The 14,077-nt window shown below is 41.1% G+C and overlaps 2 protein-coding genes across 2 annotated transcripts in view; both read right to left on the bottom strand.

The window, feature by feature from the left end:
* Positions 1 to 780, bottom strand: part of slc25a23b (solute carrier family 25 member 23b) — a 28,896-nt gene extending 28,116 nt beyond the window's left edge. The window contains exon 1 of the mRNA XM_072693953.1: positions 135 to 780. Coding sequence (XP_072550054.1) covers positions 135 to 326 — 192 coding nt within the window. The 5' untranslated portion in view covers positions 327 to 780. The remainder of the gene's footprint in view (positions 1 to 134) is intronic.
* Positions 781 to 9,202: 8,422 nt separating this feature from the next.
* On the bottom strand, positions 9,203 to 12,080 carry LOC140574412 (coiled-coil and C2 domain-containing protein 1A-like). Its single transcript, XM_072694235.1, has 5 exons — positions 12,000 to 12,080; positions 11,510 to 11,600; positions 10,925 to 11,056; positions 9,808 to 9,863; positions 9,203 to 9,253 (listed from the first exon to the last, which is right to left on the bottom strand). Exons 1-5 carry the CDS (start codon positions 12,035 to 12,037, stop codon positions 9,229 to 9,231), a joined length of 342 nt encoding a protein of 113 aa, XP_072550336.1. The 5' UTR covers positions 12,038 to 12,080; the 3' UTR covers positions 9,203 to 9,228.
* Between the last annotated feature and the right edge of the window lie 1,997 nt (positions 12,081 to 14,077).

Genomic DNA, 14,077 nt, shown 5'->3' with positions numbered 1-14,077 from the left:
GAGGGAAATTCCTGAAACGTTGCCATACAGTCACTAGACCTGTGCTGTAGGCTGATCTGCAAGCCTTCTAGCTAGTGCCCTGTCCAGGAGCCGTCCCTCACTCCCACCCACCCACCCGTGGCGGCGCGTCTTACCTCGTCGACGTCAGTGCGCGCGACCCCCCACGCAGCGAGTCCGGAGCGAAGCTCGTGCACGTCGATCCTGCCATCTTTATTGAGGTCCAGCTGCTGGAAGAGCTCAGCCCAGCGCTTGTCTCTCTCAGCCCCGCTCTCCTCGCAGCGAGCCCGGATACAGCCGCAGGGGAGCCGTGCCCTGGTCTCGCCCATCGGGGAGCCTCCCCCTGCTCCTCGGTGCCGAGCACGGAACCGGACTGCGAGGAAACTCCGCGTTTAGCGAAGATCGTTTCTCCGCCTCCGAGCCACAGGCGCTCCACAGCCACCGGGAGAAGTTTGCGCGGTGCTCCTGAGGAGGCTGAAACCGAGCCCAGAACCGAGGAAGCCCAAAGAAGCGCAACACTGGGAGGCTAGGAGCCCGGCGTGCTCCACTCTGCTGCGATTAGCTCGGCTTTAATCCCGCGCTGCATTAAAACACCGAGAGCTTTACAGTCTGGGAGAGAGAGTGTGTGTGTGTGTGTGTGTGTGTGTGTCGGTGAGAATGTGCACCTCCTCGAGACTGCAATATTAATCCCCGGATCGGTTACACACTCTCCTCTCCTCTCTCTCTCTCCCCTCTCTCTCTCTCTCTCGCGCGCGCACGTTTCATTCCTACTAGTGATCCTCCTCCGGCTCCTCACGTGCGGTGTGGTGCAGCGCGAGGGCGACGCTATAGCTAATACCGGCTAAATCTCCTGCAGTGCGCGCGCGTGTGTGTGTGTGTGTGTGAGTGCTGGCTTCACTGGACATTCATTTTGATAACTTCACATCCACCACAAGATCTTTATTCTCAAATGTATACTTTCATCACAATCAATCAATCAATTAATGAAGCAATTAATCAATTAATATTTCTCTCAGTGGATTTGTTGTCCCTCACGCTCACTCAGACTTAAAGTTCTGGATATGGAGCCTAAAAATGAGATTTATTTCCAAAAGCCTGAAGAGCTTTTAGAGCCCTAATCACAAAATAACCCCCCCCCCACACACACACACACACGCACACACCCCCCCCACACACACACGCACACATCAAAAAAGTGCTTTGGTGTGCTCTGGCCTCTTTATTAGAAACCCCTACCTTGTGCTTTCACCCACTGGCCACTTTATTAGAAACCCCTACCTTGTGCTTTCACCCACTGGCCACTTTATTAGAAACCCCTATTTGTGCTTCCACTCACTGGCCACTTTATTAGAAACCCCTACTTAGTGCTTCCACTCACTGGCCACTTTATTAGAAACCCCTATTTTGCACTTCCACCTACTGGCCACTTTATTAGAAACCCCTACTTAGTGCTTCCACTCACTGGCCACTTTATTAGAAACCCCTATTTTGCACTTCCACCTACTGGCCACTTTATTAGAAACCCCTACTTAGTGCTTCCACTTACTGGCCACTTTTTTAGAAACCCCTACTTTGTGCTTCCACTCACTGGCCACTTTATTAGAAACCCCTACTTTGTGCTTCCACTCACTGGCCACTTTATTAGAAACCCCTACTTAGTGCTTCCACTTACTGGCCACTTTATTAGAAACCCCTACTTTGTGCTTTCACCCACTGGCCACTTTATTAGAAACCCCTATTTTGTACTTCCACTCACTGGCCACTTTATTAGAAACCCCTACTTAGTGCTTCCACTTACTGGCCACTTTATTAGAAACCCCTACTTTGTGCTTCCACTCACTGGCCACTTTATTAGAAACCCCTACCTTGTGCTTCCACTCACTGGCCAATTTTATCAGAAACCCCTACTTTGTGCTTCCACTCACTGGCCACTTTATAAGAAACACCTGATGCTGTGTGATGAAGGAATTAAAGACGATCCGTGCAAATTGTGCAACAGTCTCTAACTGTTCCTCTGCAAGGGAAGGAGGGGCTACAAAGGGGGGTTTCTAATAAAGTGACCTGGGAAGGTAAGGGCATACCATCTAGAGTCCATCTGAACTACATGCCCTGTGCACTCGGAGTCTGGCACGCTAGCGGGTATTACTGGAGCGCACATGGAGCTCATGTGACGTAGATGTGAGTGCGCAGTGATGACGAAGCACAGCAGACTGGAAACTAAAGGATCAGCAGTTGGAGGATAGGAAGAGATTACTGTAGGGAACTGGGAGCGGGATTTTGTTATGACCCTCTGACCCTTAAAGTTGTCCGTCAGCTACGCCTAATCATACTGGACATATCAACTGGATTTTTAAAACGGTGTAGTTGACTTAAAATGTGCTAAAATCAAAGTGCAATTATCATCAAGATCAATTTGATTCATATAATTCTATAGAAATGAGAACTACGTCTCCATAAAATCACCTGTCTGATCGATTGCTCCATTCGACTGGCAGCAATGACCCATGAGGCACCACTGTTATGCCATTGGGAGGTCCAATCTTGGTACACCTTCACTACGGCAGCTCCGGAACATCCCACAAAGTTGCTGCCACCCTTCGCCCACTGTCCCACTCATATCGCCTCGGCCCGAGATGTCACAGATGCCACCTGACGGGGTCTGCTGCATGAATAAATCAGCGAGCACACCAGTCAGCTGTAGCAGAGAGCAAAACCATCATCTAGAAGGTGTAAAAAAGGTACACAAGTCAAAAGTATTGGGACACCTGCTCATTCATTGTTTCTACCAAAATCTAGGGAATTAAAAACAGTTAAATCTGAATATCTAAAGTTCTAAATAAAAAAAATCTGAATATTTAAAGTATCTAAAATGTCTTTATCAAAAGCTATACTCTTATATAAAGTTACATATCTCCTGCGTATATTCGTCAGTCCAAAGTAAAGCCTTAAATCAACTCCAAAGACGTGCGGCCATAAATAGCACTAGCGCAGAGTGAATGGCAGCGGGTCAGTGCCACTGCTGCTACTGTTGAGCTATTGCTCAGGCAACTCACAGCAATTCACCACAATCACAACATCCAAAACACTGCTTCCACTGCCCAGAATCAAAAGCAGCATAGAATTTTACTCCCTGGCTTTGGCTGGGGTAGCAAGTGTGCAGTTGTGAGCACTCAAGACTCAAGACAAAGGCCATAAAGAGATGGCTGAGTATTTCAGAGCGTGCCAAATATGTAAAGACGAGTGTTTCTGGCATTTTGCAAATGAACTGAACGCGGAGGACGTTTGGTCCCACATTAGCTGCTGTATGATTGATTGTGCAGCGTTAAGTTGACAGCAGAAAGAAAGGCGAGCCTTGAGAAGCCTCTCAGGAGTGATTAGGAGTCAGTAGTGGGCTCTAGCTGCTGCAGAATTGGAGAACACCCACTCACGGACAACAAAGAGTAGAAAACACAGCGGGAATGTCTGAGATAAGATGCTTTTCAAGTCAAGACAAAATAAAATATGATGTAATATAATAAAATATGAATGAAATATTCAACATATAAGGTGTTATTAATGCGAATTGCAGTAAACATGGCAGTAAGGCGCTCTACGTGTTGTATGTCTATGATCTGGAGTCCCTCCCCCATACTTTAGAAGTGATTTCATTTATTTGGTAGCACAACTCTACAGGACACCGGTATTTCGTGGAACAACTGGGATCCACCACCCTTTAGACTGCCTGAATCCATTTAGAGCCTAGTGGTGCTCGGAAATGTATAAAATCCCAGGTTCGGCTGGTGTTGTTGAGGTCTGGCTCCGAGGAACACAGCAAAGTGCCTTAAAGCTTGACTGCAGCATTTGTTTTAGTCCAACCAGAAACGGAATAACCTGCAAACTGAATCCGATGGAGGTGAGAACCTGGAAATGTGCAACGGGTCTATTCGTCTGCAGAGCAATATTGCTTGTTAATCCTGTAAGCTGTGGTTGCCTATAAGTAGCATTAAGAGCACAGTGGCTTTTATAATGTGGTGCATTAATACAGAATTGACGTGGCCAGCAAGACGTGTGCGTATCTAGGCCTGTACTAACTCACAAACTGGGCTTGAAGGCCGGCAAAAAGTTAGCAGCAGATCCTTTAAAGCAGCATTATGGAGACTTGGTATGTCTTGCTCCTAGGCTCCCCCTACAGTCGGAAAGTGTAACTCGCGCTCTGAGACTCGCATTTCTGGGCAAGCTGAGGGATGCAGAACCAGCTATCAAGCTGTGATTCTTGCCAAAGGGGGGTTTACTAAGTCCTGAGCAACTGACCATGCAGGGTTCACAGACGCCTTTCGCTTCTACTATAAGTGACTTGTAAGCTGTCTGTTGTCAGTCCTTCAAAAATGCTGGCTGGTGTATTCAACCAAACGCTACAGCTGAGGTCGACAAGAGTGCCGGTAGAAAAACACTGAAATATTCCTCTTTGCATCTTTGCAGCATCTCCTCACCTATTTGCTCTCTTCTGAACTTCTGCTGCCTGGTGTTGTCATGGTTACACCATCAACGCCTGCCGACAGATTCTTCGTGGCCCAGAAGGACGTCCTCCGCACCCCACGCTCGCCGTTAATATGCCAAGAGACACAAGGCACAAAGCCGTCCCACGGTGCTTTGCAGTGGTGGCCAACTGGCAGACGTTTCTCGTCTTTGACTGCAGCAGCGTATCCACGGACAACCCCTGCTGGCACACGCCATCACCACCTGTGAGCAGAGGAGTTAGCTAACAGGCTGAACAAACATATGTCTGTAGAAAGTTCATGCACACTGACTTGGTGTCGTCTACAGAAATAAGATCCGATCCGAGTATCTAATGCTGATCTTTGTGTTTGTACAAACTAAGTATGGGCGGAAGGAGGCTTTCAAAGCAAAAACGCAGTTGAAGCCTAAATGGTTCGATGCTACGAAGCATTTGAAAGACAGCTCTACTGCGCCACCTTTTAATTGTGGCAATAAATATACTACACCAATATTGCCTGATTTCCTTGTGTGTTTCGGTAAGTTTGGTCCAAACCAGAACCAGAGAACCCTGCAGTGATGTCGGTATGTGGTTCTTCTTTTAACTAAAAGAGTATGTATTTTATCTGAGAATTGAACAGTGCTGTTTTTTGCTTATATAAAATAATCATGTTTGATATTATCATTATTAATAAATATTATAATATATAATTAATTTCACACCGTTTCCAGTCAAAGGTTTGTCAAGGACTTTTATTCTCTTTTAGCAGTTTGGAAACAGCACCTGACATTCAAAATACAAAATAAGTGCATGTATTGTCATTTAAGGCCAGCATGTATGTATATATGTATTTTATTTATTATTTATTTATGTACACATATATTACTTTTGAAGTGTGAATAGGTTTCAGTGACGTACCAAAGCTTAATTTCCACAGATTATCTGATCGCTGTTATTTTGAGCAAGACCCCGAACTGATACTGCTTAAAAAACGTGAGACTGGAGAGTGTTAATTAGTGTCAACAGCGAGACTGATCATTAACACTAGAAAAATCTGTATTTTTGGTGAACAGTTTCTATACTGACACTAAACTGATCTGTTTTGTTTGGTAGCAAGTTTTTTTTATTTTAGAGTTTTATTAAGTTTATTAGCTAATAACTTTAACAATAATAATAACTAATAATAATAACTAGCTAATAATGTTTTTATATATTACCTTTACATTTAGCATATATTAGCGTTTAACAGACGCTCTTCTCCAGAGCCACTAACAAAAGTGCTTCACTGTTCACTCAGAAAATACCCTTAGCTAGTTTGTAAAGACTGGGATCCAAAAGATACCTCTAAGCTTATATACTACTAAATACAGAAGTCAGTATGGAGACCACAATGCTCTGCACTGCACTACACTTCGCCCAAGTACTCTTGGAACAGCTGGGTGATATTCGTGGCTGGTGTGCAAGCACAACTAGGTGCCAGAATTGATGAATTAATTATGAATGAATCAGTTCAGATAAAGTTCTTCTTGGTTTTGTTTGAAGATGATAAGCAACTCTGCCGTTCAGACACCCAGGGGAAGTTCAAGCCAGGACAGAAAAATTCATTAAATGCATTAAATGTCTAAAACAGCAAAAAATAGACAAACATTTTATAGACAAATGGTTTAACCTGCTGTTCTATGCTCTGTCTTCTACAAAGCTAAGCTGAAGTAGTTACGCTTAAGCCTTCCTCAATCTTTCATTCCACCTTGCCGTCTGCTGCTCTTGTTTTTGAAAACCCTAAACATGGTTCATTTATGACCTTACTTCAGTCAACAAAACAAAGAAGAGCTTTGTCTGAACTGAAAAGTTTATTTATAATTAATTAATCGATTGTGGCACCTAGTTGTGCTTACGAATATCGCCTTTATCCATTAATTAGCTCGTGCAGGCGGTGGACACGGTTAATGTGGTCGGTGCTTTACTGTCCAAGAAGCTTCGAGATTCATTCATTTATGACTTTATTTCAGTCAACAAAACAAAAAAGAGCTTTATTTGAACTGATAAGTGTGCCAGCATTACCAGGTCATAAATTAACAATGTTCCAGATGTTCCAGAGAATCTTGCCTGTTTATGGCGAGTAGAGGACGCCAGAGAGTGCTCTGTCAAAGCAAAACCAAGGATCGGGAGTGGCTCGGGGATCAGCTTTTAAAGGCCGATCCTTGGTTATGTTGTAGCCAAACGCACATTACAAATGCCTGGATCAGATCTCGAGATCAGGACACCCCTAGTCCCAACACTTTTGTCATATGTTATGACATGCTTTTAAAAAACATAAAACTATAGACACACCTTTAATGGAGAAATTTAAGATCTCTTAAGTTGAAGAGTATCGCCTTTATCTGTTAGCATGAGTTAGATCATGCAGACGGTGGACGGTGTGGTCTTGCAGTTATTGCGTATTTTCCTGCTGGGGCAGTGACATGGCCGATGCGGGCGGTGCTTTGGCGATCACACTACAAGAATAAAGTGGTCATATGTGGCCTGAACACCTCCAATGTGGTTTGAGTGATCAGATTACAGCGCGTCTTGAGGACCCCATCGACACCTTGAATTGTGCTGGCCACTTATGATTGGATCACCCAGGGCGCATGTACTTCTATAGAATTTTCAAGAATTCCACCAATTTTGCAAAGTTTCAGCTAATTTCATTCACTACAGATGTAAACATTGTTTATCTTTAATGGAGCAAAACAAAACTGCAGTAGTCCTGTGTTTTACAACTGACAGGTTTATTGGAAATATGTGGATATAAAAGTAAGATTATAATCTACAACAAAATGTTAAGTACAAAGTAAGCACATTCCTGAATGAAATGCAGAGTATTATTATTATTATTATTATTAATAACAAAAAAAATAGCACTCAAGGACACTTATGAGCCCCCATTGTAGATCCCCTGAGTTTATACACTCACCAAGCAGTTTATTTAGGAAGATCTGTACGTCTACCCAGCCAACATGCTTGTGTGGGGCTCACAAGGGTGGACCGTAGGCTAGGTGGGTTCCAGGTGGGTCATAGGTGGGCATGGGCTCTGAGTTTGTACATACATTTTCACTGGCACCCATTGGGCTTCCCAAATGGACCCCATCGTTACAGCCCACCCTAATCTCACATCTAGGCTTCCATGTGCAATGTACAACCTAGATGGGGCCCATGTTTAACCCATCCTGGCTCTATCACTGACCCTGGTAGGACCCTAGTTGGCATCCAACTAGTGGGGCCAACATGAAACCCATGGACACAACGTTCTGGTTTCCAGTTAAGCTAACCATACAGGTCCCACATGGGACACATGTTAACTGGGTTCTCATTTTAATGCAGTTCTCTGACCAGCCAATCATGTGGCAACAGTGCGATACATAACACCATGTAGACATGGGCCAGATGTGGATCAGATAATGCTTACATCAACCATCAGAATAAGGTAATAAAGGTAATAAAGGTAAAAAATCTTTAATCTTTAAATCTTTAAGCATGAAATGATTGTTGGTGTCAGAATGGCTGGTTTAAGTATTTCTAGAACTGCTGATTTTCAGCACAACAGTCAGCAGAGTTCAAACAACATCCAGTATTGATGATGAGAGAGGTCAAAAGAGAATGGCCAAACTGGATGGAGCTGACAGAAAGGCTATAGTAACTCAAAATGACTCACCCCCCAAATACTACCTGCTCTGTGGTGGTCCTGTGGGGTCCTGACCATTGAAGAACAGGGTGAAAGAAGGCTAACAAAGTATGCAGAGAAACATGATGGACAGTCTGGAATTACAGAACTACAAAGTGCTCCTATATGGTGATTGGTGGTTATGGTGGATATGATATAATGGACGTAAATGAGTGCAGAAACAGGAGGTGGTGTTAATGTTATGGCTGACAGGGCTCCAGATAAATCTGGAAAAAGTCAGCAAAAAGAGACCCTACCCAATATTAGCATAGTCTTCCTAATAAAGTTCTTGAGGAGTGTAGCTGTGCTACCTCGATTGTGCAGGTAGCAGGTATAATCCTGACAAATCCTGACAGCATTTATATGGCCAGACAAATTCCATTCCAATTCCTGTTACACAGTGATTTTTTTCTAAAAAAAAAGTAAAATAAAAAAAAATAAAATTCCCTTGATTTAAATGTGTTACAAATACTTGTATTTGCCACTTTGCTCTCAGTGGCCGGAGTGTGAAACAGCACAACGGTCTGTGCTCTCTCCAGGTGGGTACATGGCTCTTTCTCATCTCATTACTCTTAAAGCGATGTCGGTTGGCAGCGCTTTCCTCTGAGCTCATCGGCTGCCCGAGGTGCTACACTGGCAGCAGTTCGAAAGACGTGGTGGCTTTGCATGTATTACATGTGTCCCTAGCGACGAGCCCATTGCTTGTGCTAGGGGGAGTTGCGAATGGGTGGGTTAACTGGGAGTACCAAATTGGGACAAAAAAGGAAGAATTTGATTAGCAAATTATTAAGACTTTCTGGAACAGATAAACATAAACATAAGCCTTCCCTGGACAGTAGAGACAGTTTCTCCAACAAAATCATGATATTTTTTACCCTTAATTTCAGAGGAAACATCGAATAAGCAGGTGTCCCAATACTTTTGTCACACATAGTGTACCTGCAAAACCGAGACATTACTGATCTGGAACATGTCTGAGAACATGTCTGAGAACGCTCTCAGTTGTCAAAATCTTGAAAAATAATAGAGTTAAGGATCGTTGGCTGGTTTCTTCTCATAGAACACTGCATGTGGCCGACCTAGAGCAAAGAAATCCGCAGTCACTGCACTGACACAGACATGATATACACTGCCTGAACAAATTTGGATACACACAGGCTTCTTTTAAAAGTTATATTTGTTTTCACTGTTTCTGAACAATGAACAATTGTGAAAAAGTGAAGTGAAGTGAAGTAACAAAACAAAAAAATGCAGTAAACGGTTTGCTAGCTAAAGCAGTTACTTGCTAGTCTGGTCACGCTTGATTTTGAGAGTCCCCTGTACATCATTTACATCGAAGTTAAGGTTAGGGTTAGATTTAATAGAACCTTTTATATTTAACTTAACATTTAGTTAACTTTAATAGATGTTTAGTTGGACGTCAGTGAAAGCCCTTGGAAACACATTTTGATGTATTTAATCTTCTTGTATAACACTACACTTGTGTTATGTGAGTGGCTCAGCGGTCTAAAGCTCTACCACTATCACTTGACTTGAGCCTTGCCGCTTTGCCATCAGTGACCGGGGTCTGGGAGTGCACAATTGGCCATGCTCTCTCCGGGTGAGGGAGGCTTAGATAGTATAACTGATTTACCTGTTTTTTACTGGTTTCACATGATTATCTTGAATTGGAGGCTTAGTGGGAACCACCTAGCAATGACAAACAGGTAGTACTTTAGTCAAACTTTATTAAGAACTTAATTACTTAACTTTACTTTACTTACTACTGTAAAACAGCATGTGTATTATCATTATCACAGCACTTTGTTCAAGATTTGACACTAAGAAACACACCAAACACTGTGTGGCCATTTGTTATTAAATAATACACAATCAAAGAAAATCTGAAATACAGGATGGGACAAATTTGTAAAATTAAGAGGTACCTATGTCACAGAATGTGCAGTAGGCTACTCATGCTCAGCATGCTATTCTCTCTTAAGCACTAAGCTGATTTTTCTGGATACGTGTTCGCAGTAAAAGCCAATCAAAATCACTGTGTTTGTGAGTTAATGCATATGAACATACAATGCGCAGCGGCTGTTTGAATGCCAGAACGGACATAGCATGTCAAAACAACGCAAAGAAGATGAAGATCAGAAAACAAGAAACAAGAAAACAATCTTATTTTGAACAATATTGAAAAATGGAGAATACAGCTAAACACACACAAAAGAAAAAAGGCATTAATAATCATTTGTAAATGTAATTAATAGAAATGCCATTGCATTGTAAGTGTTCTTACTTTTCCCTCACAGAAAAACTGCTTTCTCAATACTGTTCAAATGGAGATCAAATGTCTAAATGTCATATGTTTAAATATGTAAAAAATATATAATAATAAAAAGAATGTAATAAGGTATCCTAGCTTATTCACATGCCTGTAGAAACACTTCTTTTGCAATTATTTACAATGCTGTTCAGTTCTAACAAATCAAATATTGTCTTTAAAAATAATTGACTTCCATGTCGGTTTCTTTCCAGGAATTTTATCCTTAGAAACACTGAGGTACGATATCAAGAATGCACTAACATGATGTTATTTACATTACACATTTACAAGTAAACTTGGGCCTTTTTTTCTATGATGACAGTCGTGTGTTCAAGATCAGCTAATGGCTGGGTCACAGCAGCTCCATTCAGTTTAGGGTTTGTTTGTTTTTTTTGCTGTTTTGCTCCCAGCATGGAGAAAAGTACTATAAGCGTGGTACCAGAGGTAAGGTGAGGGGGTCCAGAACCAGCCATTTCTCTGTCACTGTTTCAGACTGTGGACCACTCAGGGGCTCCCGAATTTTTACTCGTACCTCCAAATGCCCTCCGGTAGGAGTCTGCCTTTGAAAAACCTGAAAAACATAAATACACACATAATCAAACAGCAGGAACTGATGACTGCTGAATACAATTTTATATGAATTATTTCACTTTTAGCAAACTTTCAAACAATAGTACTTCTGTGTTTGTAAGTAGAAAAAACATATTTTATTTTAATTATAATGATGTTATGGTGAAAAGTTATTGTTGTGCCGAAAGACATTTTTGAGATTGAAACACATGGGGAAAAAAGTCTGATTCAAACCTGTCTGGTCAGAATGTGTATAACTGAATGCAAATGACATTATGTAAATGTTTAATTAAATGTGTAATTAAATAATCACATTTAATACTGATGTAATGTACATTTAGAAAATAGCAGACATGTCTAAGGGTTAACCCCCCCTTAAAAAAATTTAATTCTTTAATTATCATTAATAATCCTTAAATTGCTTTAAAATTCTCTTTAAAAAACAAGGATTAACCTCTATTAGCTGTCTCATCTCACAATTGCTCTCCAGGGAGTCCAGCTTCAGCTGAGCAGAGCCCACCACTTTATCAGTCTTAAACAGACCACTACAATTCAGATAAGGAGAGAAGCATTTCAAAGTTTAGATATTAACTTATTTACAATTACACACAGAACTCTACTTTTGAGAATAGAACAAGACTTAATCTTTGTCTTTATTTATTTATGTATTTATTTATTAGTTTATATGCCTCATTACAATATGCTTTCATGGTACCTTGTTTTTGCTTGTTGTATTTGTTTAACATTATTTGTTTATATTATATTTACTTCTGGAAATGTCCATTCTTATATTGTGGGTTAAATTGTCTGTATATTAGAAATGATTTATTGTTATTTTATATTAGTTTTATTATGCTCTTTGTGAAAAAAAAACACTAAAAATACACTGAAAAGACATTTTGGACCTTTTCTATGTGACTGTGAAACATGGGACAGACACTAACCTCTTCTGAATGATCTCAAACTTGATGCCTTTAGACATCACGATTCTCTTGAAGCCTCGATGGCCACGCTTTATGCGGAGTGTAAACTGCTCTCCAAACTCTTCAAGATCAGAAAGAACAAATGATAAGCATGACAGCAAAGATGTAAGCTGCATCACTGCACTGACAGAATCCCTTCAAATTGAATCCATTGAGTTTGCAATAGTTTAAAAAGCTATCAAACATTTCCCCTCTTACCTTAAATGTAATGTCTTACTGTTCGGTTCTACTGTTCTACTGGGGCTACAAGGCTAATTAATGTAGCAATTAATGAAATATCATACCTCACAAATCAGCTTCATGCAAACTGCAAGTTTAACTGAGACATTTTGCATAGCAGTCATGTAGTTTTATTCAAATGCAGGATTGTTCAGGTATGCAGTTTGCGCAACGCTAATTGGTGGCATATTCTCTTTTCTCTATGTCCTGTTAGCTACATTAGCCTTGTTACTTCAGTGCACACTTTCCTTTTAAATATATGTATTTTAATTATGAGATGAGTAACAAAACAGGAACCATGACAAACAAGGGGGGTATCATTTTACAACAAAGTAAACTGGAATCCAGAGACACATTCCTAAATAGAGTCAGGTCCATAATTTGGACAGGGATGCAACTTTTACAACTGTGCCTCTGTACACCACTGTTAATTTTGTTAATGAAATTGACAGCCTATTTTTCACACCGAAATGAGACGAGCACTAAACAAAAAGAAACACTTGAAAATGAAAACTGACAAAATGCATTACACGTTTCATCATAAAAACTATTCGATAATATAAAAGGCGGACAAATTGACTAATTATTTTAATACGTTTACCTGTCAGTCCACTGACCAGCACTTCCACACTGTATCCTTATGAGTGGATATTCACATTACGCCCGTCCTCTTGCTCACAAACAATGTCTTAAAATCCCTGATATTACATTACTCGTGGTGGAACGGTAAACAAACTACAGTGAGTTTGTTAGAGTTTCAGTTCTTTGACTGGCGCCAAAGATGTTAAGGGGCCGTCTTCAGTGTAGACTAAAAACTTAAAACAATCACAGACATAAGGAGCCTGTTGGTGTTTGTTATGAATTCTTAAAACCAAACCAAGGCAATATGCGAAAATTCTGCTGCATATCCAGTATCAAACTACATTACTTTACAATGAAGGCATTTAGCAGATGCTCTTCTCCAGAGCAATTTACAAAAGTGCTTCACTGTTTACTCAGGAAATATTGGCTAGTTTGTATCGACAAAGATACCTCTAAGCTTAGATATTACTAAAAACTAAAGTCAGTATGGAAACCACAAAACACTAGTACTCTTGGAAGAGGTGGGTCTTCAGTCTGTGTTTGAAGACAGTGAGCGACTCTGCCGTTCGGACACCCAGAGGAAGTTCGTTCCACGAGTTTGGTGCCAGGACAGAAAAGAGCCTGGATGCTTGTCTTTCCTGGATCCTAAGGGATAGCGGGCCAAGCCCAACCAAACTTGAAGCTCAAAGGGCTCTTGGTACTGATCAGCTTTTAACCTAATTTTACAGAGCCAAAGCTCGAGACCTAGGAGTAACCACTAGACTAAAACTAGCTAAAATGTGAAACTTAATCAGTCACCTGCCAAAATGAACAACGCTGTACACCACCGGAGTGTTTTCAAAAGCTGAACAATTAAACAGTTTAATGTGCAGTGGTGGCCTGATCCCTCATTATTTCATAAGGAATTAAGTAGATAAAAGAAGCTGGTTTCCAGTCATTACATTTGCTTGGCTAATTCTTTTGGTTGCAATCTATTTGGCTGCAAAAAAAAACAGACACTTTAGGAGTGGCCAGATCAACAATTTGGTGCACTTCTACAAATAATTTAAGCACTGGTGAGCTCAGCAACAACAAAAGGCCTGGAAGACCACACAACTAATGAATAAAGAATTATTTTCTTGCTAAGGAAAAACCCCTTCACAACATCTGATGAGGTCAAGTCAAGAGACGCCTTTGTGACTGTAAATACAGAGGGTTCCCTTCAAGATGGAAACCACTGGGAACACTCAAAAACAGAA

This window comes from Salminus brasiliensis, chromosome 12 (assembly GCF_030463535.1).
Source record: "Salminus brasiliensis chromosome 12, fSalBra1.hap2, whole genome shotgun sequence".
In the NCBI taxonomy this organism is placed as follows: Eukaryota; Metazoa; Chordata; class Actinopteri; order Characiformes; family Bryconidae; genus Salminus; species Salminus brasiliensis.
This window is presented reverse-complemented; position numbering and strand designations above follow the sequence as displayed.